This window comes from Electrophorus electricus, unplaced genomic scaffold (assembly GCF_041902795.1).
Source record: "Electrophorus electricus isolate QZ-2024a unplaced genomic scaffold, ASM4190279v1 Scaffold64, whole genome shotgun sequence".
Lineage (NCBI taxonomy): Eukaryota > Metazoa > Chordata > Actinopteri > Gymnotiformes > Gymnotidae > Electrophorus > Electrophorus electricus.
Window position 1 is genome coordinate 390866 of NW_027658781.1, and position 22893 is coordinate 413758.

Genomic DNA, 22893 nt, shown 5'->3' on the forward strand with positions numbered 1-22893 from the left:
ATCTTTATTTGACATTAGAATTGATCAAAATCTGTGCCCTAAGGAAAAAAAATCTTCTGTGCCCTAAGAATATCTAATCTAATATATATAATACATATTCTTTGCAACCGTGCAGGGGATACAAAAATGTGGTCCAGCTGTGTCATGAAACTTTTAAGTCTATCAGGTAACTTACAATTTCATCAAATGTTGCTGTATTAAACCCTTACCACTAGAGGGCCAATCATATACTTGTGGCCATCTAGAAGAGACTCCCAGGTAAAAGGGATACCTACTTATATTGCAAGAATGTCACTTGGGTATCTAATTTCCTTTTCTCAGTATATGGCGTACTCTTACAGCTTCTTTCTTGCTGTCGTTTGATCAGGCATAAGCAGAGTGTGGTAAAGATACTAGGATCAGCACCACACTGCACCTGCTTACATGTACACACCATCATCCACCAAGGTGTGTTTGTTGTGCAGTGTAAAATGTCTTCAGATCACAAAGGACCTGGTGTGCTTGTAGTGGCTAAGCTGAGGAGAAAAGGCAGTTGTGATCAAGGACATAGGAACATCTGTTAAAATGAATAAAAACAAATTTGCCCAAGTAAAAATATCTTATAATCTCTTTGTTAAAATCATAAAGTAATCAAGTGTTTAAAGAAAATATAATAAATTACATATCTAAATTACATCGCAGCAGATTTAAAATGACACCTTTTGCATGTCCAATTTCCATATATAACACTAGAGTAGGCAAGAGAAAAATCAGATTTAAAAATCTAAATGTTGCAAATCTATAGGGCCAGTTTTCCTGAGATGCATAAGGCTAAGATAAATTATATCTAGTTGTACTATGTCAGAAAAGCTGACCCCTGGAAATTCAAAGTTGCATCACACTGTTCACTATTCTAATTAGATTTAAGTATGAATCACATTGCTCAGCTTGTTACTGTACTTTAGAAAATCCAGTGCCAGAGTGGTTTATTGCTCCATGACTGCCTTAAGATAATTTAACTGTTGGGTAAAAGATACTTACATCTGGTGGGGGTCTGTGCTTGTTTATATTTCTAAATGGGGGAGGGGGGGAAATAGTTTGGGTTATCTTGTATAATCCTATTTCAGCCTTTTTATTATATATTTATTAATGTTATTATTCATTAGTATGATAGTTAGGTATGCAACAAAATCCAGGTAAGTTCAAAACGTATAAATAACAGAAATACCTTTTCTGTTTTCCTTTGTTCTTTACTGGTGTTGCAAGAACATGCAAGAATGCAAGAACACACAAGCAGATGAAACCATTTTATCAAGACAGCAATCGTTGGTGATGAACACTAGGAGAACATTTTAATATTTAGTTAGCATCACGCTATTTATGTTAAGTGAGAGAGAACTCACTATGGCAACGGGAGCAGCAATCCTGACAGCAGCACAGGTGAATGGCCAGAGAGCATGAGAGCAGAAAGAGAGCAACCCCTACCCCCACTGCTACCACTAATGTCAGGTCGACTGAAACATAAGGAATCACTGGAATGTCGATTATTAGTACTGGTTATATGCATACATTGAATTCAGTAAGGAGCTCGGCTCTCTTTTACTTACACTCAATGATCTTCAGGTGTTGGGCTGCACAGCTCTTTGGTGCCCCTGTTCCACTGGAGGCCTCACAGCGATACTGCCCTGCATCTGTTGCCGACACACTCTTGAATTTCTGTCGGAAGAGGCAAGAGGAAGTATGGTAAATAACAACTCAGATGAATGATCCGTGACAAGCCAAGATATCGTGAAAAGAAACAAGCCCCTTTTTAATTAAAAGCACTTGGGGTGTATTCGGCAATTAGGCACTGTGGTAAGTGGAATAAGGTGTTGGTGTGTATGTCAGTATGTGTGCATAGTTGTGCATATGTATGCTCATATCACAAAAAGAACTGACTAGTTTTGTAACAAACCAGAGTGCCGGTTTTGGGGTCTAGGCTGTAGCCTGCACCGGGGAGCTGGGCACTGCTCAGGAGCTTGTTGTCTTTGAACCAGCTGTATACGGCCGAAGGAGCACTCAGCTCGTCTTGACAACGGAGCTCCACCGCCGAGCCGCTCAGTGCGGTCTCGGGCACCTGGCAGGAGGGAGCTTGGGCCAGTTCTGGCCACAGCACAACACACAGGCATATATTCACCTGCTCATTCTGCACCGGTGCAATGATAGTTAGGTTAAATCGCACGTATTAAAATCAATCGTTTAAAACTGACAAATTTTACGAAGATATTTGTGTTTGTCAGTGACAAGAAATGATCAGAATGAGCCTTGAGCTGAGAATACTGCTCTCTTCTATATTGACTCTGTCACCAGAAGTCTGTTAGTATTTCTGTTAAATACATAAGAACATTAAAAATAGAACAGTATATAAAATACAAAAGAAAGACCTTTATATAGATAAGTAAATGTGAAATAAAAAAAAAAAGAAGAATCCCACCAAGAACACTGAGTGAGATGGCAACCTCCCCAAGACAGATCTTGTCATGTCGGGCAGTGACCTCACAGTGATAGATCCCTGAGTCTTTCACGGTAACATCGTGCAGAGTCACCGTAGCTCTGTCCATTTTTGCTCTGCCTTTAAATGATCCTTGTGAAAGTGAAGGGGGATTTGGGAAAGGGATATTATTGATCAAATCTAATCTTTAAATGAGCCTGGTGAAAGTGAAAGGATTGGGAAATGGGAAATTATGTATTCAACCTATTCTCTTGCTTGTCATGCAACATGTAAGACAAGATTTAGTGAGCAATGGTCACACATCAAAATTGCTAATGAAGAAAGCAAGCATTCCACCTAGATCCTTTCATAAATCCATGCCCAAATGTTTAATTTCCTTGCTGTGCACAACATTATTAAGATATGTAATATCATTTTTAAATTTAGAATTGTGTAAAATAGCATGGATAGTCTGTATTTACCAAGTGGAACTGTTTATTTGTACATAACTTCCAGTGTGCTGGTGTAACTTTGCCTTGCAAAGAAGACACCAATTTCAGTAATTGTAGAACTGAACGTGGCGTGAGGCCACTGCGTGAAGACTTGAACATTTATTTATTTATTTACATTTGTAAGTGGAACATTGTGTACATTGGATTTATATATATATATATATATATATATATATATATATATATATATATATATATATATATATATATATATATATGCTAAGTTATTGATTTAATTTATACTGAAAGATTAGGACAATAGCAGCCACCACCACCAAAACCTACCTATAAATTCACCATCAAAGTAAATGAAGGAGACATTCTTCCCTTTCTTTTTCCATTCAATACGTGGGTTGGTGTCCTTTTCTGTCTGGAACTCGCAGGAAAGTACAGCATCTGTTTCCCAGATTTCCCGTTAACTTTACAATATTGTGCCTTGCATAACTAAGGCTTTGATATACTGACACAACCTGACACGGGCTGTGTGCTTAATTAAAATAAGTTCACTTACTCATGTTCTCATGAACTTCCACTTTTGGCATGTTGGTTGTCACAGTTATTGACATGGTGCATGGAACTGTGGGTATGGGGAGAGAAATGCATTGGATCAAATTGGGCTTTCCCATACCTCCTCAGCTATAGGTCCCCATTTAACCGTGCCAGGGACGGCTATGCATTGGAATGCACAGATGGATGATCTGAGACAGAGTGGTTGGGAGGTTGTCTGTACCTGACCTGATGACCCCTTTCTCTGTGTTTCTCCACTCTCCCCTTATCTTTCTCTCTCTCTCTCTGTCTGTGTGTGCATGTGTGTTATCATCTTTAGGGCCCTATTCCCTTAAGCTCAGTTTTGAGAGAGAGAGAGAGAGAGAGAGAGAGAGAGAGAGAGAGAGAGAGAGAGAGAGAGTGTGTAAGTGAGTGAGTGAGTGAGTGAGTGTAAGTGAGTGAGTGAGTGAGTGAGAGAGAATGAATGTCAGTAAGGCTGTACATAAACCTCCCCCTAAGTCACACTAACCTAAACCAGCTGAGGGAAGACGAACTTGGTGAAAATCACAACCCACCCTGAATCTGAACACAATGGATGTAAAGCAAATTTCACATTACATGCATTGTCTGATTAATATTTGTAGCCTTTTTGTAAGTTTAATACACCCAGTGAGAATACAACTTTTTTATGCCAGAGAATTCAATAACTTGCAACTTGATGAACTGAAAGAGAACATTATTTTTTGTATGTTGATTACCCAAAGAGTCAGACAAAAAGCATCAACATTAAACAATGAGGTACCACAACACCTGTATGTAATGTGGAGGGCCTCTTAGCATCAGCCATTGATGTTCTCAAGCAGCTGTTCAGAGGACCTTCAATGTCAAACATATCCAACTTACCCTAGTTCTAATTAGAAGCTTAACCCGCACACGTGCCTCCTGGTTAGTAACGTTGCTAGATTTAGCGTTATATTCTACTTACACAACCGCAAGGCCATAAAAATGGGACACAGAAGTTGTCGCATTCCGACCATCCTTAAAACGATCCAGTCTGGCGATTCTTCCCAAAGAAGCGTCCCGGTAAGAGTAGAGCGCGGTGCGTTTGTCGGTCCTGTACAAGTTTGAAGTCGATGGGTGTGTTCGGCATAATACCGCCCAAAGCCTGGCGTGACCTATCTGGTCAGGAGACAGTGTTGGAGTGGGAACGGTACGTGACGGAAAACTTCGCTCTTCTGGGCGTCCTCTCCGCTTGGGGGGAAATTAGCTCACGTCCAAAATTGTTCTTCAAGATGATGATTTTAGGAGCTTGTAGCCTGCTCAAGAATGAAGCCTGGCGTTAGTGTGTCATTTAAATCGGACAAATGTCTTCTGTTCTACTTAAAAATCCGAACGTATTTTTCAAAACGTATTAAGCAATGTAATGTAGATAAGAAATTCTTAAAGTATTTCAATTACTAATGTGTATAGGTTCATTGGTACCCATTTCATTGGGTTTACATTACACTGTGTTCAAGTCTACAGCACACTTAGTATTTAACAGCTACACATCACAGCTACTGCAGATGCTTTTGCTTTTATGCAAACACACACACACACATTGTTGAAATGTGATCACAAAGATTCATTTTAAGTACAATGGAAACTATATAAAGCTAATATTAGTGTATAATTGCAAAAGTCAGAAATACTAGGCTGAGTTGACCAGATGTTCATAGACACATAAGTGTATGCACTTCTAGAGCCACACAGATGTGTTGAGGGGCATGTGGCTCACACACAGTCACAGACTCAACCTTCTATTATCACATCTGTGGTTGAATAAACAACAATCCAGTAATGAGTCTTCATTTTCAATCACGTCCTATTCATCTCCCTTGGCATGTTTAAACTGCAAAACATTAATCCGGAATTAAGGTTAATGCCACATTATAGTATCCAGATCCAACAGGAGGTAAATGTGAGTTATGACCACTATGACCACATAGTGCCAGCATAGCAGCCAGAGCACCTATTTAACCTTCCTAAGTGATGGTCTCTGTCAAACCATCCTCCCCTTGAGAGAGTGATAGTCTCCCTCACAAAGCCTTCAACTCCAGGGAGTGCCCCTGCACATGACACTGTCCACATATCCCTCAGTGCATAGCTGCCATTTCCATCAGGGCCATGACCACGCACCTCATCAGAGGTCTTCACACTGGACCTCACTGTCCCCTCACAGCAGGGGTGGATTCATCACTCCCAATGGCCTCATTGCCATCCCACTTCAGACACCAGGCAGCCACCCTACCCAGGACTCAAACCCAGGTGTGTCGGGAGGTAAACGAGCTCTGACTACCACACCAAAGAGCCGTCTCTCTGGCATAGCAGCCAGAGCACCAATTTAGCGTTCCTAAGCAACAAGCAACAGATGTCACACCATCCTCCCACTGAGAGAGTGACGGTATCCGTCACAACATCTCACAGCAGAAGAGCTAGGAGCTGGAACCTGTTCCAGAAATTCAGCAAGTCCATCAGAGCATCCCCGTTGACTTGATAGAGTCTGAGATTGAGGAACCTGAGAAAGAGGAGAAATGGTAGAAGAGGCATTAATGGAGACAAGATATCGTACAGTAATAGAGCCACTAATGAAGCTCCTCAGGAAGCAGGGAGACCTGTCATTGTGGAGTTGCCTGAAACTATGAGGCCAACTATGATATTGTTAGGAACCCATGGAGGAAGATAGAACCTTCACAAGGAGGATTATTAATGCAGGATTTTCTACGGGTTGAGACTGTTGGTTACCACTGGGTGAGGAAACACCGGAATTCAGCCAACCAGAGTAAGTGTTAAACCTGCAGCAAGGAAAAGTAACACTACAAGGAGTAAGTGAAATGTGAACGTGTACAAAAACAGCAGCACAGACATTTTAAAAATCTTTAGAGAGGTATGTTCTTTTACAAATATAAAGAAACATGATAATTGTCATTTTGAATATGTCCACATAATCTGAATATTGCATTGATGGTAAATGCTACCAGTTCTTTACAAGACCTACAAATGCAACTCATGCAGAAGCAACAGATGCAGAGTGGATGTCTTTCATTTCTATCTATTGCCAAATCTGTTTGGATTAATACTAATCTGTTAAATTTTACATACCATTTAGATTTCATATTTTCTAAAGTTATATTTTATTAAGTTAGGGCAAAAAATATATGATTCATTTTAATACTTTGTTGTTCAACAGTTCTACTGCCAGTGCCACTTCCGTAATGGACATTTGACTTCAGTGACCAGAGGCTGCATTCACAGACAGATGTTAAGGCTCATAAGAAAGAATGGAGGTCTCAGGCACACCTTGGTTAGAGGCCTGAGGTTTGTTTGTATGTTTTTGTCTGTGCTTAATACCTACACTTTAATCTTCAGCCTTTTTGTGACTCCAAACACAATTATTAAAATATTGCTCCCTTTTGAAAATCATTGTTAGCTCTGCTGTTTTCAGACTGGATGTTTTGTATGGCTGGATAGGACACATCGGGCCCATGCTGACTGGCTAACAGGGGAACTGTATAAACAAAACTGGATTGAGCAGTAAGCTTTATTTCAAAACATTTACAGCAGGAGAAGCAAACTGACTAATGTACTGTACACTATGTGTACTTTCAGACTACCAGAAAACAAAGTACGTGACTATACCTGCAGTGTCTAAATATTTAATATTACATCATATTAATATGTTAACATATTTCAGTTAATAGATGTTAATAGGTGTTTCCTTTCAGCCAATAGACAGTTCAATAATGTGTCATGCTGGGGTCTATGGGCCTTCATCTGCTCCTGTCCTTACTGAGGAGTCAGAGCTTCATCTGCTCCTGTCCTTACTGAGGAGTCAGAGCTTCATCTGCTCCAGTCCTTACTGAGGAGTCACAGAGCTTCATCTGCTCCAGTCCTTACTGAGGAGTCAGAGCTTCATCTGCTCCTGTCCTTACTGAGGAGTCACAGAGCTTCATCTGCTCCAATCCTTACTGAGGAGTCAGAGCTTCATCTGCTCCTGTCCTTACTGAGGAGTCACAGAGCTTCATCTGCTGCTGTTCTTACTAAGGAGTCACAGAGCTTCTTACCTGAACTCCTGGTATTTTATGTATAAAAAATAAATGTAATATTATCACATACCACAACATTGTATCTCTTAACATATACAGTTTATACAGTATGCAAAATAAGTTAAATGATAACACAGCATGTCCTATATGCTTGGTTATGCTTGTTCAGGGAAGACCATGAACATGAATCTGTCTTGACATATACAGAGGTACATGTATAAATGAGGAACAGTGACAAATAATACACATCAGACTCTGTAACATGTATCTTAGGGGAAAATATAGGCTGCTTTTATAATAATAGAGGGTGTGTGTACAATTTACGAATGATTTTTTAATTTTTCATTAGTAATCTAGTAATCTCACCTTTAAATAAAAGGTAATAAAATTTGCCAAATAGCTTTCTCATTACACCTGAAGGGTGGAGGTGGACCGGAAGCATTAATAGGGAAAGGCTTCTGACATTTTATGCTGCAGTATCCAACAAGCCCATACCATGATAGGTAATTTGGCTAAAAAAAACCCCTTTACTGTTAGATAACAGTAATATTGTTATGATGCTGTCCACTTGCTGTCTTAACTATTTAATTGTATTGATATAATATTCACTTGTGAAAACAAGCCTTCTTTTTAAGCCAGTGTTGTTTCCTCCATCCAAGCCTTCTTTGCCCCGTCTCTTTCGTAATTATAATGCCTGACCCGACACCTGACCCATTCCTTAGTGCAGCTCGCCCTCTAGTGGTCCAAAGTGATATTTACACATATCTACAAAAAAAATAAATAAATAAAAGCAATACAAAAAACTACGCACATACAGATTCCTAGAGACATACTGTAATCCTCAGATGCACGTCAGGCTCCAGTTTGGAATTTTTACTTCAGTTTTCAGACAGCATGGACAGGATTGTGGGATGTGGGTGAACCTGAGGTATTGTGTGCTGGGTCCCCATAAGCGTGAGGTGGAAAGTTCACTGATGGGATGAGGGGCTTGCTGAATTGATCTGCAGTACACAGTATCGACAAGTGGGGTTAGGTGTGAATACTTTGAAATTAAATTAAAGTTCTAAATTAAAGTATTAAACTACTGTTCTAGTTTATTCTTAGCGGGACTTTTCACACATAACTACTTACTTCCCTGGCCTGTTAAACAGAAATGGCACCCAACCCAGTCATCCACAATGGGACATTGCCAGAGATTTCTGTTAATGCATCACAGAGGCTTTGGTTCTGTGCTAATAGCTAATAGCTCTCACCACCCCGAGCTGCCTGTTTTCCATCCTCTCACCCTGGCCTGGAATTCCAGGAATCCCCACTTTCCATGTGTCATCTGTGGGATAAAGGCAGAGCCACTCAGTCTGAGCTGAATGTTTGTTCCAAGGCCAGCAGTCTCCTATGGTAATCATCATGATTTGGACTCTGCACCAAAGTTACACAATAAAACACAATAATGGGTCAACTTTAGATCCTCTGGAGGTTGTGATTGTGTCTTTGTTTGGTGTTGAGAGTACAGGTTGGAATCCTTGAAGGTGTACACTGCTTAGAGTTTAATGCCAACATATCACCATCAGAATACTGTGAGGCTAAACACCTAGTTGTTGGCTTCATCACGTATGGAAATATGTACTGACATGTGCTGCACATGTGACATTTTGTTTTGCTTTTGGCATAAATTACCAGAACAAGAGATTTTATGAACAAAGAGGAACCTAATATATAATTCTATTACCTCATATAAGCGTCCATTAATGATGAGCCACTTAAGTATTTAAACTGTTAAAAATACTACAAAATCAATGAATAGAAAAACAGTCTGCAATCTTTATGTATCATAAAATTAATAACTCTGCCTTTTTCTTAACACATCGCTATGCTACACTGTGGAGTATCTGTGACATGTGGGGCATAAGAGAAGTGGGGATCTCTGGACTAGTTCATCCCGTAGCTGAATAGCATGCAAGACTGCTATTCAGATCCTCAGAGGGAGTGTTGATGGAAGGTTAATGCTCACCTCATGAGAGGCTCTGATTCAGCCATGAAATCATTTTGTACCGCTGCCGGCCTGGAGATATCTGGGTGTTGTGTTTGGAGCTTTAATGAAGCATCTGTTGTGATGAAGCCTTGTCCACTGCTATACAGTGCAACCCTGAAAGTTCCAGAGAGTTCTGTAGGGGAGGGCTTACCGAGGTCTTTGTGCCTGCATATGAGATTAGGGAGCTTGACTAGTGTATCCAGAGCTAGGTGCTGCACACAAACCAGGCCCCTTGCTTGGCCCCTTCTGTTCTAGCCACAGAGCCATCTGGCTCCACCTAAGCACATAGCCAACACAGATTAAAGCAGCTCAAACATTTGTCTTTCTGTCCTGACTGCCTGCATCCGTTTATTTGTTTATGAAGTCACCACAATGACCTTCCACTTATCTCAGTCTACTAACACAGCATCACAGCATACAACAGACTGTCCAGCAGATCCAGTTTCAAGTATAGGTTATATGTTCATGACAGGCAACAAGCCTTTCTCGTACCTTCAGCTCAGTTGTTTGGTTAGCGATCTGACACTGGTCATGGCTAAACTTGGCAGTTATATACTTAAATGTGACCTAATCATAGGAAAACTCAATAACATTACACCAAGCAATAACTGTATAATATAGCCATCAAAATGTGATTTAGTTCTTTGTTAATTGGTTACTTTATATAATGGCAGTGCGTCACCAGAGATGTAATGACCCGTTTCATAGCAAGAGCTAAATGGAGGTTTTGAAGCTATGAAGGCTCAGGGTTAGATATACAGCCCCAGTAATCAGGTTACCTGACCGCGTCAACGCCAACCCCTCTATCACACACCCCTCTAGTTCACAGTAAGCAGCTATTCAGCCAGAGGAACTGAATATCACCAGCACGGGCCAAAGGGAGACCCCATACCTGAGTCATTACATCACACACCCATACCCACACCTTGTGCTGTCATTAATTCATTGGTTTTAGAAATTATGTTAAGAACAAAATACCATTTGTATATTATTTATATTATATAATTTTATGTATTCACTTTATATTATATATGCTTGGCAGGCTCTTAGATCAGACAGGTTATTCCTGCTGCCTGATTCCTCCCTGGCCATTAATTCTGAATGTTAGGTCAGTCTACCTGACAGAGCTGTCAAAACATCCCAGCCAACTTGAAGAATTCTTTAGCTTGAGTTTGCTGCCTGCGCCTGGAGAGGAGCAGCTCACCTCTTTTGGTCCAGGATTCGGGTAACTGTTATTGGACCCGGGTGACAATTCCAGTGTAATCATAAATTCAGTGGTCGCTATGTGCAGGCCTTGCTAAGCATCTGTATGGCAGTAACAGGATATGTTGCCATCAATGCCTTGTTTCAATACAGTCTCTGCATCTGCTGGAAAATAACAAGGCAAAATGCAGATTACCAATTGTTCTGGTAGAATTTAAGCCTACCACGCTTGACTGGACAAAGGCAGGTACAATTAAGTGATTCTCAATCATTCAGCAGCTGAGGCCATCGTAAATATAAGTGAATCAATGTGTCCTCCCAGTTTTGTTCAGAAAGCATCTGAACAGACTTGGCTCCTGCCAGAGGGATCAGTGAGTCTGGGGGCAAAGTCTTTATCCATCACGCTGTGGCTTTGAACTGCTTTATTCCCCCATCCCCATCTCAGTCTTTCATTTACAGGGCTTATTAAATATAGCTCAGTGATGCCATGGGCAGGTCAAGGCAGACAGTGCAGCTTTATAAACTCTGGGATGCCCAGATGATGCCAACAGCCAGGAAGGTTTGGAAGTCCGGCTTTGTGCAGGACACTGAAAGAGGCAATGCTTAAGTGAGTATGCAAGAAGAAAGGAAAACATGAACTAAATAACCAAGAACAGGCAACACTTTTAATGATTATGCATGCTGCATTGTCACATTTATTACTGTGCCTAAATGCTGTTATTTACTAATGATAATTTCTGTTATTATTGAGTGGTTTATAAATGTTCTAGTTTTTCATTGACTGTTGTGGAAAATACTCTTGAAGTTCTTAAAAAGCTTGAGAACCCAAGAAAAAGTGCTATTAGAATTGGACACAATGGAAATAGGCAGAGAACAAACCTATACAAGTGGACAGAGGAATGAAATAGCTAAGAATCTAGTTTACATCAAACCCCCACCAAACATCATACAAGAGGGTAAGTAGATTATTACCTGAGCAATAATTTGCTTTGACATGATATAAAGCATATGCCTGGTGAGAGGTGTGATGCTCATTTGTGTGAATGTAGTGAAGTTCACTGATTGAAATGATGCTGTCTTGCACTTCGCGTTCCTATGTGACAGATGAACTGGACAGTAAAGTAATGACTGGAGAGGCACTGGAGAGGCACAACGCCTGCAAGCCAAATGTCTTCTACTCACTAGGAATGGAAACATTCCATTTCTCTGGGCACGAGATCCATATCCGCGAATCACTTGACTCATTTGGCGCCCTCACCTGGCCAGGGGTGAGAACTGAGTGAGATGACTGGCAGGTTTGGTTATCATTAATGTGATGAACAGTGGATAAATTGTGTGTCCAGGCAGTGGATCTGTGTAACTACCTGGAAAAGAATAAAGAACAATTCAGTCTACAGGATAAAGCAGTGCTGGAGTTGGGAGCAGGAACAGGGCTTGTGTCCATTGTGGCCAGCTTAATGGGTGAGTGAGCGCAACAATTCAGAGGTACAGGAGGAATGCATGCCAGATTTTGTCATTAAAAGATTTTGCTTAAAACCATGGATTACTCTTACCATTTGAACTGGTAACTGTTATAACAGGTTTATAAAGAAAATGGGCACAGCAGCAGAGAACCTTGTGACCAAACAAGTTGTTCTGCAATGATACATTAGCTTATATTTACATAAGAACTGTGCAATTAAAGGTCTCTGGGCTGCATTTCTTGTAGGTGCGTGGGTGACGGCCACAGATCTACCAGAAATCCTGAACAACCTGAGCTTCAACCTGTGGCGCAACACACGTGGCCGCTGCAGATACACACCGCAGGTGGCCGGGCTGGTCTGGGGGGAGGAGCTGGACAGAAAGTTCCCCAGCTCCATCTACAACTATGACTACATCCTGTGCGCAGACATAGTCTACCACCACAACTGGCTGGATGAGCTCCTGCTCACAATGAAGTACTTCTGTAGGCCTGGCACCACCCTGCTCTGGGCCAATAAGGTATGACTGGTGGTACAGCTTAAAATACAACTGCCTTTTATTGTGATTTTAGGTTTGATGGCCCCAGTCTACATATAAAATGGATTAGTTGGGATCACCTTATTTGCATAATGCTAACATAAAAATGTAGGAACTTTGTACATTATTTGTGTCTGTTTTTTTGACAGATCAGGTTCCAGTCAGACTTGGACTTTATTGAAAACTTCACAAAGGCCTTCGATACAAGGATGCTATCAGAGATCCCAGCCAGCGAGGTGAGAATCTACCAAGCCGTGGTGAAAGAGTAATTCTGGATCGGGGGATACTAAACCTACAAGACAAAGACAAAACCACAAACACACAAACCATTAATAGCAGGAAAAACCCTCTTCTTACAGTGAACTGGACTTGTGTACATTTCTCTCACACACAAATATTAAAGGGGCTTCCTACTTTAAAGATGTCTTTCATGAAAATCATACTTCTGCATTTTGACATTCCTGACAGTTAAATAAAACATAACTCCTCAAAAGAAGCATTTAAACTGTGACAGCCCAATAGTTACATAATATGCAACAGTGTGTTTGTTATCTACATGCTCGTACCTAATGCTACAATTGTTAATATACTGCACTTTAGTTTCATTCCATTTTATAACTATAGTGCTTGAACATTAACCTAATCAACAACATAAAGCCTATGCCCATCATGGTCTTTTACGGATACCAAAACCTTTAAGAAATCTCAGGTACTCTCATACTGCCACATAGAGGTTACAGCTGACAATTTCAGACTAAAAGATGAAGCCATTACTCTTGAGACTCCACAAAGACAAGCAGCTCCCATTATCACCAGGGTAAAGCTTGCAGCAAGCAGCTTTGATGTGGTACTACAAGAACAGGTGTTTTTACAGAACTTCTGAATATGCAAATCATGTCAAATTTCTGTGATCTTTTCAGTAGAGTATGCGAGCTTGAAGTCCATTTGGATTAATCAAACCATGAGAACAAGGGACAAGGCAAAACAAAAATAGTAATTTCTTCTTAAACAGGTATCAGGATCCAGACACAGGAAGGGGAATTTTTTTTTTTTATAAAAAATTATTATATATAATATATATATATATATATATATATATATATAAAATAAAAAAACAGTGTTATTATAATTAGTACCATTACATTAATGTCATGAATAATCACATTGAATTCAATGTTGTTGTTTTTTTAAAACATTATATTTTAATTTCCAAACTCATTAGATTACAGAAAAGTTGCCTTTGTGGAGTCAGTACAACAATTTTTTTTTTAATTTTCTAAATTTATTTATTTATTTATTTTAAGATTCTCAAGGGGAGTCCAAAAGAGAACTATATCCCATATTGGGATACACATCAATAATCATACATACTCCGTAGTGTTACTGACTTGGAGAGTATACTAGAAACTAATTTTCAGAGGTTTTCAACACGTTATTTAAACAAAGTACCTCGATTTCTATAAACTTCAGCAGATAATAAAGTTTCTCTGATTTCCTGATGCCGGTCAGCTGAAAAGAGAACAGGAGGTTTACCGCTCAAGCTGAAACAAAACCAAAAGAATAACTGTTCAACAGAACTCCCTAAAACAGCTGCCCACGGATTAACAGGAAGCCAAACAGACATGGGGCGGGGGCGGGCATCTACAAAAGAAATCCATGAATTCATCCAATCATATGAAAAAGTGTCCATAGATCCAAAGACTTGCCCTGACGGGGCCAAATGGCAGCTGGCTGAACCAATTCTCTGAACCATCAGTCTAGGAGAAGACAGCCATCTTGAATATTCAGAAAGTGAATTGAGCCAGCACATTAAAAAAAAAACAAAAAAAACAAAAACAAACAATAAGTGAAAAGGAGAATATTCTAACCATTTCACATAGCGATCACACCTACACATTCTCCAACAGCAAGTGGCTGCATGGCTGAGCAAGGGTTTCGTTTGGAAGGAAGGATCCGATCTGAGTACATACTGTATGGCAGAGTTCTGCTACTTCAGGGAGACTTTCCTTCAAGTCCTTCTGTTAAACTAGACCCAGCAGGGCCAATAATATGCACTAGCACCCAACGGTGTGCTGCAATTTAACAGGAGAAGCCATACAGCAGGACAAAAATAACACACCTCTGAAGCCCATGCTCCTCAATGCCTGCATCAGATAGACGGGGAGGCAGAGAATCTAAAAGGTGTGCTAGAAGCAGAGGGGAAGAGGGAGCTTGAGCGAGTGATAAATCCCTTGAATACAGCCGTTGGAAGAACTGTGCATGACAAAGAGGGCTGCGAAGGTTAGTCGTCATCGTCGTTCTCATCATATTCCTCCTCATCGTCGTCATCGCCCATGTAAGAAACCGGGGTTTCAACACGAGAACCACTGTAGTGCGAGTCGTTAGAGCTTGACGCCATTGTTCCATCAGCCCCACTGTCACTAGAGACAAAGAATAACAAAGAAATGTAAGTGTTGACTGAGCCAGCATCAGTCTACTCTCCTACCTCATCCCGCCTATGATTGATTGGCTAGAAAGAAAAATAAATGATTATGAAAAGCAACACTTAAAACATGTTCTCAAGTCACTAGAGGCACACACACACACACATATACATTATATATATATATATATATATATATATATATATATATATATATATATATATATATATATATATATATATATATATATATAGAGAGAGAGAGAGAGAGAGAGAGAGAGCGAGAGAGAGAGAGAGAGAGAGAGAGAGAGAGAGAGAGAGAGAGTGAGAGAGAGAATGATGGCATATTTTATTTATTGATATAATGCACCAACCCACTGTTATGACAAGAAAGTAGAAGGGGAAAAAAAACTAAACACACACACACACATACACACACCAAAAAACAACATAGATGACACTCCCTAGAAGTCATCAAATAAAGTACTGACTTCATCCAACCCATATCAAATACAGAAAAAAAATAACCAACAAAAACTAGCCATTCCTCAGCATGATTATAGAATAGAAAACATGAGCATTGTTTAAGCTTACTTTCATATTTTCATCATGTAAAATTTTACTTTCACATAAATTTGCAGAATATGCAGATATCTGGAAAGCCCTACCTTTGTACATTTTGTTTGGTGAGCCTGCTAACAGCCCATCACTCCACAAAGTACAGAAACTTTGACTCACCTGCCAACATGGTAGCGTCCACCATTAGTAGATGACGCTCCTGTCATATAGACATTACTGATGGGTCCCTGTGCCATCTCTGCTTTACAAAAAGCAAATAATTTGTAATTTGACATTATAATTTGCAATATATTCACACCCACCCACACTAATGGGTACCACACACCCACCCAAAACCAAACAAAAAGGCCCTAGTGGTACCCACTAACTGTTTATGAAAGCTATAAGCTACCAATGCAGGTGCAGGATTAGTTCTACACAAATATGACTTATATGATTTAAAATGATATGTCAACCTATTTGGACACTACAAAAGTGCAAGGGAAACAGACTAATTATATAGCAGTATCTAAGTAAAGGTGTGTTAGCAACACCCTGGTAACATTATTTTGAAACATGTAAAATGGTCACAAACATTTTGTCAGGAATGAGTGTTTGAAAGGTTCTCTGGCTGACCTGTGACGTAAGGCTCCAGAGCCTTGGGTACCAGGCTGCGAGCCATCTTCAGGTCTTCAGCAGAACACTTCCCTGCCTCCAGTCCACAGGCCATGCCCATGCGCTTCAACACCTCAATGTCATCATGGATCTCAAACATGCTGTCAAAGTTGAAGAGGTACTCAAACCTGCATGAAAGCAAAGGAGATCATTGGTGTCTAGAAGGTACTACATGAAATTAACAAAAAAAAAAACGCAACACGACATAACAAATGGAGGACAGACACCCAACATGACATACCGGAATACATAACGATACAAATTACATGAATCTAATCTGTCTAAACAGTGGTTCTTCTCATTACAATTACAAAAATGAATAAATATATCCGCAACGCGCAATAACCTAATGAACAGACAAACATTCGATTGTAGAACATAATGTGTTGGAATAAAACATCAGTGTTTACTTGTCATTGGAGATGCTGCAGTCAATGACCGTTTTCTTGCTGGTGTTTATGATGATGAAAGGCAGGTGAATGACTGAATTGTCTGGTGGCGGCCTATTCGTCTGCTGTTCTGTCTGGCGGTTGCGCTGCACAAGGTTCTTGAAGGCAATTTGCTATGCACGGGTGTTATAATGCACAAGGAATTAGCTTTGAAATACAGCATTTCCAACATTTTAAAATGGAGTTTCATAATTTATGTGCTACCTGTAAAATTAGCTCTTGGAGCTGTGACTGTTTTTGCTTAATTCTCTCCAAGCGTCTTTGCCTCTCCACCTAGAAAGAGAAGAAAATGCTATTTGTTTAGGTTCTCAACTGCAGTCCTCAATCCTCCTCAACAGCACCATTTCATGTTTTTATGAATGTTAGATAAATGAAAACCACACAATGTGAAGAAGAATATATTCATATTGTATACACACCACAGTTGAGACACTTTCGAATATATTAAAAACACACTGGTGTTGGATCATCTGAATAGCACAATTCATCAACAAAACACCTACAGAACACTCAGATGGAATGTTAGATTGTTCCAAGAAGCAGTGATAATTGAAGGACTTTTTGCAGCATGCTCCCTTCTGTAGTGTCAGTATTGTAATACCGGGATAACATTTGACAAATGAAGGATATTGTGCAACCCTGTCCAGCTGAGTTGAAAAATAGTTGTCCATATTTTTGTACTCATTACCTTTTTTAAAACTTGGTCTTGTTCTCAGCAGCACCTCTAGATTAGTAGCAATTTTAAATGTACTATCATGTAGTTTAATGCCAATATAATCAGCAAGTACATTCTTATTAGAATCAGAATTACAACAGAGCACTATATACAAGGAAGCGTCAAGTCAGAAAATCTTTTCTAAGGGCCGTATTAAACCTACTGATAATGACATTGATGTCCTCTGTTTAACAGAAAGCTGTCAAATTATTTTTTTCCTTTATTAGGCAATATTTTTATTTAAATGTATGCTGAAAAAAACTCCACTGACATTAATTTTGGTAATTCAACAGCAGACAGACCATTCTAAACTAAAGAGCTGGATTTCATCTAGGTCACCTTGCACTGACACATGCAACCAAACATTTTGCACGGGCACCCGACAAATAAAAATGACGACAAATACTGTGAAGGCGTTGGGGATTTCTTTAGCCTACGTTTCTCTAATGGTTTGTGAGGCCAGCAAATAAACCGAAAAATACATGGTCCATTAGTTCATGTAGTGGTGGCATTTCAGTTTCAAGTGCAGTCAAGCCTCTGTTTACCACCTGTTAAATGTTCCCCCTCATGGCTGCCCTCGCAAGTCAATTAATATGCTCAACTCTTAGTTGGAGGGGCAGCATGATTATAGAGTATGAAACTAATGTCTGCTCAGCTGGTATCCAGTTCCAAACAGAACAAATGAAGAACCCACCTCCAGGTTCTGGCATTCCTGGGCTGAGTTGGTGGGAAGGCCAATCCACTTGATCTCTTTTTTCTCTTTTGAGATTATGTTCATTGCCATCAGGACATTAAGGGCATCATATACACGCCGCCGAATGTTCTTTTGATCATAGACATGCTAGAGAGAAATAGAGAAAATAATTATAACTAACCATACACCAAAGGTCAACCCCTGATTTAGGAGTCAGCTCCTGAACAGCTAAAGGATTAGTGGAGGAGAATTAAAGCAAAGATATCTCCAAACCCTTCTGTGCAGCAGTATGCCATAAAGGAATGTATGAAACGCTGCACGCTTAAATTCGTTCATTATCCCAAGGATCGATTAAAGCATAAAACTAGCTGTGCCACAATGGCCTCTAGGCAGCCACAGGAAACTGCTCACCGCGTCATTGGGGGAAATCGGGTTGTCAGCAGAGCTGAATTCAGCCACCAGCTCATCTGCTACTTCATTGTACGTCGTGACACCCTTCCTCTGTACCTTCTCACACACTTTCATGGAGAAATGCCTCAGCCCTTTTCCATTCTTTTCCCCTTTCTTACTTCTCTTCCTGTAGTCAGAGTACAGACACATCAACTTCAATAATGCACGACATTATCCAAGTATAATGAGACAATAGATTATTCCTTCGGGTGCATAAAATGGACCACACAGAGATCATGCATGATTATCCATATGACAGCATTACCACGGATATTACAATGAACTTATTGCTGCTCTGTTTCAAAAACATGACTTAACGAAAATGAGGCTTACTAACTGCAGGTAGGAAGGTTTCGATAGGGGCTCACCCTGAGGACCATGGAGAAGCATCAGAAGGCTGGCTCTGAGTGATGAACTGAGAGCTGGGTGTGTGGGGACTGTTCATAAGGAGCACATTGGACCCACTTGGCCGCTGGGGTGTACCAATGACCTGAACAGCACACAGGAACCAAGGTAACCCTCACAGCTCAAAATGGTAGACAGGCAGGGGGTTGAAAACAGCAAATTTACTCAATTGTGACATCAAATCACCCAAAGAAAATGTAAATTATTTAATCAATACTACTAAATTTCACTAAGCACTTACCACCTGTGGGGCGATGTTGACATTTGAAGGGCCCAGTGTTTTTGGCAACAGTTGTTTCCCCACTGCAACTGACTGTGGATGTACAGTCACTAAAGACAAAACTCCTACAGTGTAAAATTTTGAATAATCCAATTAGTATACCATGTGTGCAATGTCACTCTTTCAATGAACTCAGGGTATCAACTAGGCAGCCTACCAGTACCATCTTAAGCATGACATTAAAACATATCTGAAAAACCATAACAAGAAGACTGGGAAGTCAAGCAAGACAACCTAAACACAAAACATCACTATTTTTAAAAGTTCCATGGCTGGCAATATAATCTGCTGCATTCCTTACCTTTGCCAGGGCTCACATTTTGGTCAATGAAAACCTTCAGCTCCCCATTGGCCTCAATCAGACCGGCCTGAGGAGAGGAAGGAAGAGAAATTATGACAACTTCTGCATCATTGTTCATAGTAATGAAAGAAGAGATTCACTTGCAACTAAAAATATTAACACACTCACATCTTTGGCCATGATCCTTGGGGAAGAGGAGCAAAGGCTTGGTCTTACTGGAGAATCCAAGTGTTCCCAAAAGACTAAGCCTGCAAAAGACAGACAGCATTTTTGGCCCCAAAAGTACAACGGCACTGCCGTAACCGAGGTTACAAGCAAACATTTGTTTTAAACTGATGCACAATGTCCAATTTAGGCAACACTGATTTGTAATATATAGTAGCAAGGTTTTACTTAAATCACCAAAGTAGCACTTAATACAATATAAATACACTGGTTGCAGCTGGAGTGCATGCTCTATATTCCCCTTTGGCCTGACAGCTTGTGCTGATCTCAAAAGGAGGGGCTACAGTAGGCCGCAGTTTGCTTTCATGAGTTTCCCCAAATCCACTGCATCTACGTGACTGAGAGATATCCATATCACAAAGCCCAGACAGCTAAAACGTGAATGAGTACGCGTTCCACACGATGCAACATTAATGACTTGGAGGGCATTTCCCTCCACCGTTTGGACTCCAGCAACTTGTCTGGTCTAAAACGGGACATGGTGGAATCATTATATTACACTGCGTGTGCATACTTATCCAAAGTTACCTAAACCAATCGACGTGACCAAGTTTTGATTGTTCTAGCGTTTTATACAAAAGTAGGTTTTTTCTATAACCGCACGTACGTTTCCCCCGACTTTCCTAAGTTTCAAAATACTGAGATAACACAATCTAATGAGTTGCAGGATGGGAACTAATTAAGCCATCCATCTGTTACAACCTGTACGAGAGGAACAAAGTCAACAAACAGGGCCAGTCAGTAGGTATAATGTAAAGCATGTTAGCAAAGTGAGCTAGCTAGCTGGTTTGGAAACACGTTGTTTTGTAACGAAACCCTTATCTAAATGCACACAAAACGTGCTCGCCGACGCTGATCCGTTCAATACGAAAACCATGTATGTCAATGCAACACTTAGCAAACAGCATCACGCTAGATTGGCTATCTGAAACGGAACTATGGGAACTTTCCATTAAACTTACGACTGAATACTGTCTTGTATAGCCTGCCTTCTTGGGTCCTGGGGTTTTGTTGGCATGGGCTTACCAGCTAGCTAACATAGCTTTAAGGATAGAGGAAGAGGAGGTCTGAAACCCCCTCTGAAAACAGGAAACAATAAGACAAATAATATAAAAGTTTAAAATAATACTGAAATGTCACTGCAATCTGTTATCATGCAAAAGTTGTTTGCAACGACGATAAACTGTTTATTTTAGTGGATAAAACCTTTATTTGTACGACTAGCTAGCTAGCTAACTCGCATCAACAAAATGGATGCGAACATAAGCAAGACAGCTGCTTATCGACACTGGCCGGTTAGCTAGTCAAATTCACACAGGCGAGTCTTCTTTCTGTATCTGCGAAAGAAACTTTCATTTGAGTATACCTGAGATCAAGAAAACAGTTGTTACTGGTGATATAAAAATGAACTTCTGTTACCTAACGTTACTTACCTCAGAGCAGCCAAATATGTTTGAAGGTCGGCGAAGACAGTAGGGTGTAGGCAGCTAGCTATGATGTTTCTTCGGAAAAACAATTCATAATTGCATTAGAATTTTGTATTATAAAAGCATACTAATAAAAAAATATCTTAGGCCAACGCTTTTGCCTTGTTAGCCACTTCTGCATGCCAGCAATCTAAGACAACTGATTTTTCGTCCGTTCAAAGGCCTAGATGATCATCAACTGATAGTCAAAATATACATAAGTTTAGACAGACACCTGTTAAACTAGTTTAGACTGCTGTAAACGTGAAGAGCTAAAAACGCAGAGATCTGCGAACTAATGAGCCCGCATGACAGAAGACAAGAAATTAGCCAACGTTAGCCGCACAGCCCCATAAGGCAAGATCATTCTCAGAAATGGAGTGTCGTATTAATTTCATTTCTGTGAGCCGCTGGATTACCATCATTACCACGATTTAGCTAGCTAGCTAACCAATTACCTCGAGAGTCACGATAGCCATCTCTAGGTAACTAACGCCTAGGTTGCTTACCACCAACACCACCACAGTAAAGAGATTAGCGACATAGCTAGGCTATTCTAGGCGAATTGACTGTTGGCTAGCTAACCGGCGAAGAAAACAATCGCAGGCATTTTTCCTTACAAGTGGGCGATAGCTAAATCTGAGCCTGCTCTCCACTACTAGCTCGTTTAGTTAGCAAGCCATGCTAGCTAAATAACCGCCGGCGATTGCCGCTGATATCGCCAGCTAACTGGCAGATGTGGCTAGCTAATGTTCAACAAAGATAGAAGACCCTCCTGTTGTCTGTCTGAACACGGGACGAATCCTGCTTCAGTTTACTAGCGTACTCCCATCGTAACATGCTCGTCGCCGAACCTGATATGCAATAGCTTACGGTCGACTGCATTCGCGTTTTATCCCCTCTCTCTCCCAAACACCGGCGCTGAATGAAGCCAGCAGTACGGCACACTACACCCTCTTCGGCTCCGGCGAAAACTGAGCTTGGCGGTGTCCGCAGCATTCCAAACCGGATTGGACGACCATGCGTGTGACGCAACACAATGGTTTCCTCCCCAAAGACACACCTCTGCTACAATATGATTGGGTCGTATCGTTATTTTCTTTATGCTCAGAGTAAATTATTGGTCAACCGCTTCGGATACCGCCCTCCTACTGCTTAAGGGAGTTTAGTGGGTGACTCCCACTGGCGGGTAGCTCATATTCAGACGGCTGTTATCAAGCCCAGCAAAATAATTTATGGTTGCAAACGTCTCTAGGAATGGTTTAGATGAATTAAACTTAATACGTACATTTGAATAAACATTTGATCAAATATTTTTTTCAGCACAAACTGTTAATTAAACCAAAACGCAGTTGGTATCATTTTGTGTCTTCATGAGAGTTTACATAAAAATACAGTTTTTACCCTTAGCAAAAGTTCAAATAGGTTTTTATCTAAAGCACTGACAAGACAGACATGCTGCGTACCATCTGTGAAACTAAGATAAGTTTC

General features: G+C 40.4%; 3 protein-coding genes across 12 annotated transcripts; 1 reads left to right on the plus strand and 2 right to left on the minus strand.

Moving 5' to 3' along the window:
• LOC145656226 (junctional adhesion molecule 2A-like) lies at positions 1 to 12225 on the minus strand. 4 transcript variants are annotated; one of them, XM_081709624.1, is made up of 14 exons: positions 11947 to 12225; positions 9541 to 10929; positions 8786 to 8948; positions 8366 to 8533; positions 4433 to 6004; positions 3473 to 3538; positions 3247 to 3357; positions 2453 to 2602; positions 1934 to 2121; positions 1587 to 1695; positions 1383 to 1511; positions 1208 to 1232; positions 1021 to 1051; positions 1 to 515 (listed from the first exon to the last, which is right to left on the minus strand). In XM_081709624.1, the coding sequence occupies exons 5-14, from the start codon at positions 4482 to 4484 to the stop codon at positions 477 to 479; spliced, it is 900 nt and encodes a 299-aa protein (XP_081565750.1). In that variant the 5' UTR covers positions 4485 to 6004; positions 8366 to 8533; positions 8786 to 8948; positions 9541 to 10929; positions 11947 to 12225; the 3' UTR covers positions 1 to 476. The 4 variants fall into 4 exon arrangements, with proteins under 4 accessions (XP_081565750.1, XP_081565751.1, XP_081565752.1 ...); XM_081709625.1 differs by having other exon boundaries at positions 8344 to 8533; XM_081709626.1 differs by lacking the exons at positions 8366 to 8533; positions 8786 to 8948; positions 9541 to 10929; positions 11947 to 12225 and having other exon boundaries at positions 1383 to 1493; positions 4433 to 4565.
• mettl21cb (methyltransferase 21C, AARS1 lysine b) lies at positions 10954 to 13182 on the plus strand. Its single transcript, XM_027032554.3, has 6 exons — positions 10954 to 11371; positions 11570 to 11720; positions 11869 to 12032; positions 12108 to 12225; positions 12473 to 12744; positions 12912 to 13182. The coding sequence occupies exons 2-6, from the start codon at positions 11621 to 11623 to the stop codon at positions 13029 to 13031; spliced, it is 774 nt and encodes a 257-aa protein (XP_026888355.2). The 5' UTR covers positions 10954 to 11371; positions 11570 to 11620; the 3' UTR covers positions 13032 to 13182.
• Positions 12916 to 22391, minus strand: LOC113591847 (transcription factor Dp-1, a). 7 transcript variants are annotated; one of them, XR_014121894.1, is made up of 15 exons: positions 22276 to 22391; positions 21370 to 21438; positions 19880 to 19959; positions 19712 to 19778; positions 19372 to 19475; positions 19094 to 19215; positions 18687 to 18852; positions 18276 to 18422; positions 17071 to 17139; positions 16828 to 16979; positions 16379 to 16545; positions 15923 to 16001; positions 14882 to 15182; positions 14212 to 14271; positions 12916 to 13054 (listed from the first exon to the last, which is right to left on the minus strand). XR_014121894.1 is itself a non-coding variant. In XM_027032525.3 (13 exons), exons 3-13 carry the CDS (start codon positions 19889 to 19891, stop codon positions 15044 to 15046), a joined length of 1224 nt encoding a protein of 407 aa, XP_026888326.1. In that variant the 5' UTR covers positions 19892 to 19959; positions 21370 to 21438; positions 22276 to 22391; the 3' UTR covers positions 13939 to 15043. The 7 variants fall into 7 exon arrangements, 3 of the variants coding, with proteins under 3 accessions (XP_026888326.1, XP_026888333.1, XP_026888345.1); XR_014121892.1 differs by having other exon boundaries at positions 14212 to 15182; XR_003412247.3 differs by lacking the exon at positions 14212 to 14271 and having other exon boundaries at positions 12918 to 13054.
• Positions 22392 to 22893: the final 502 nt, after the last annotated feature.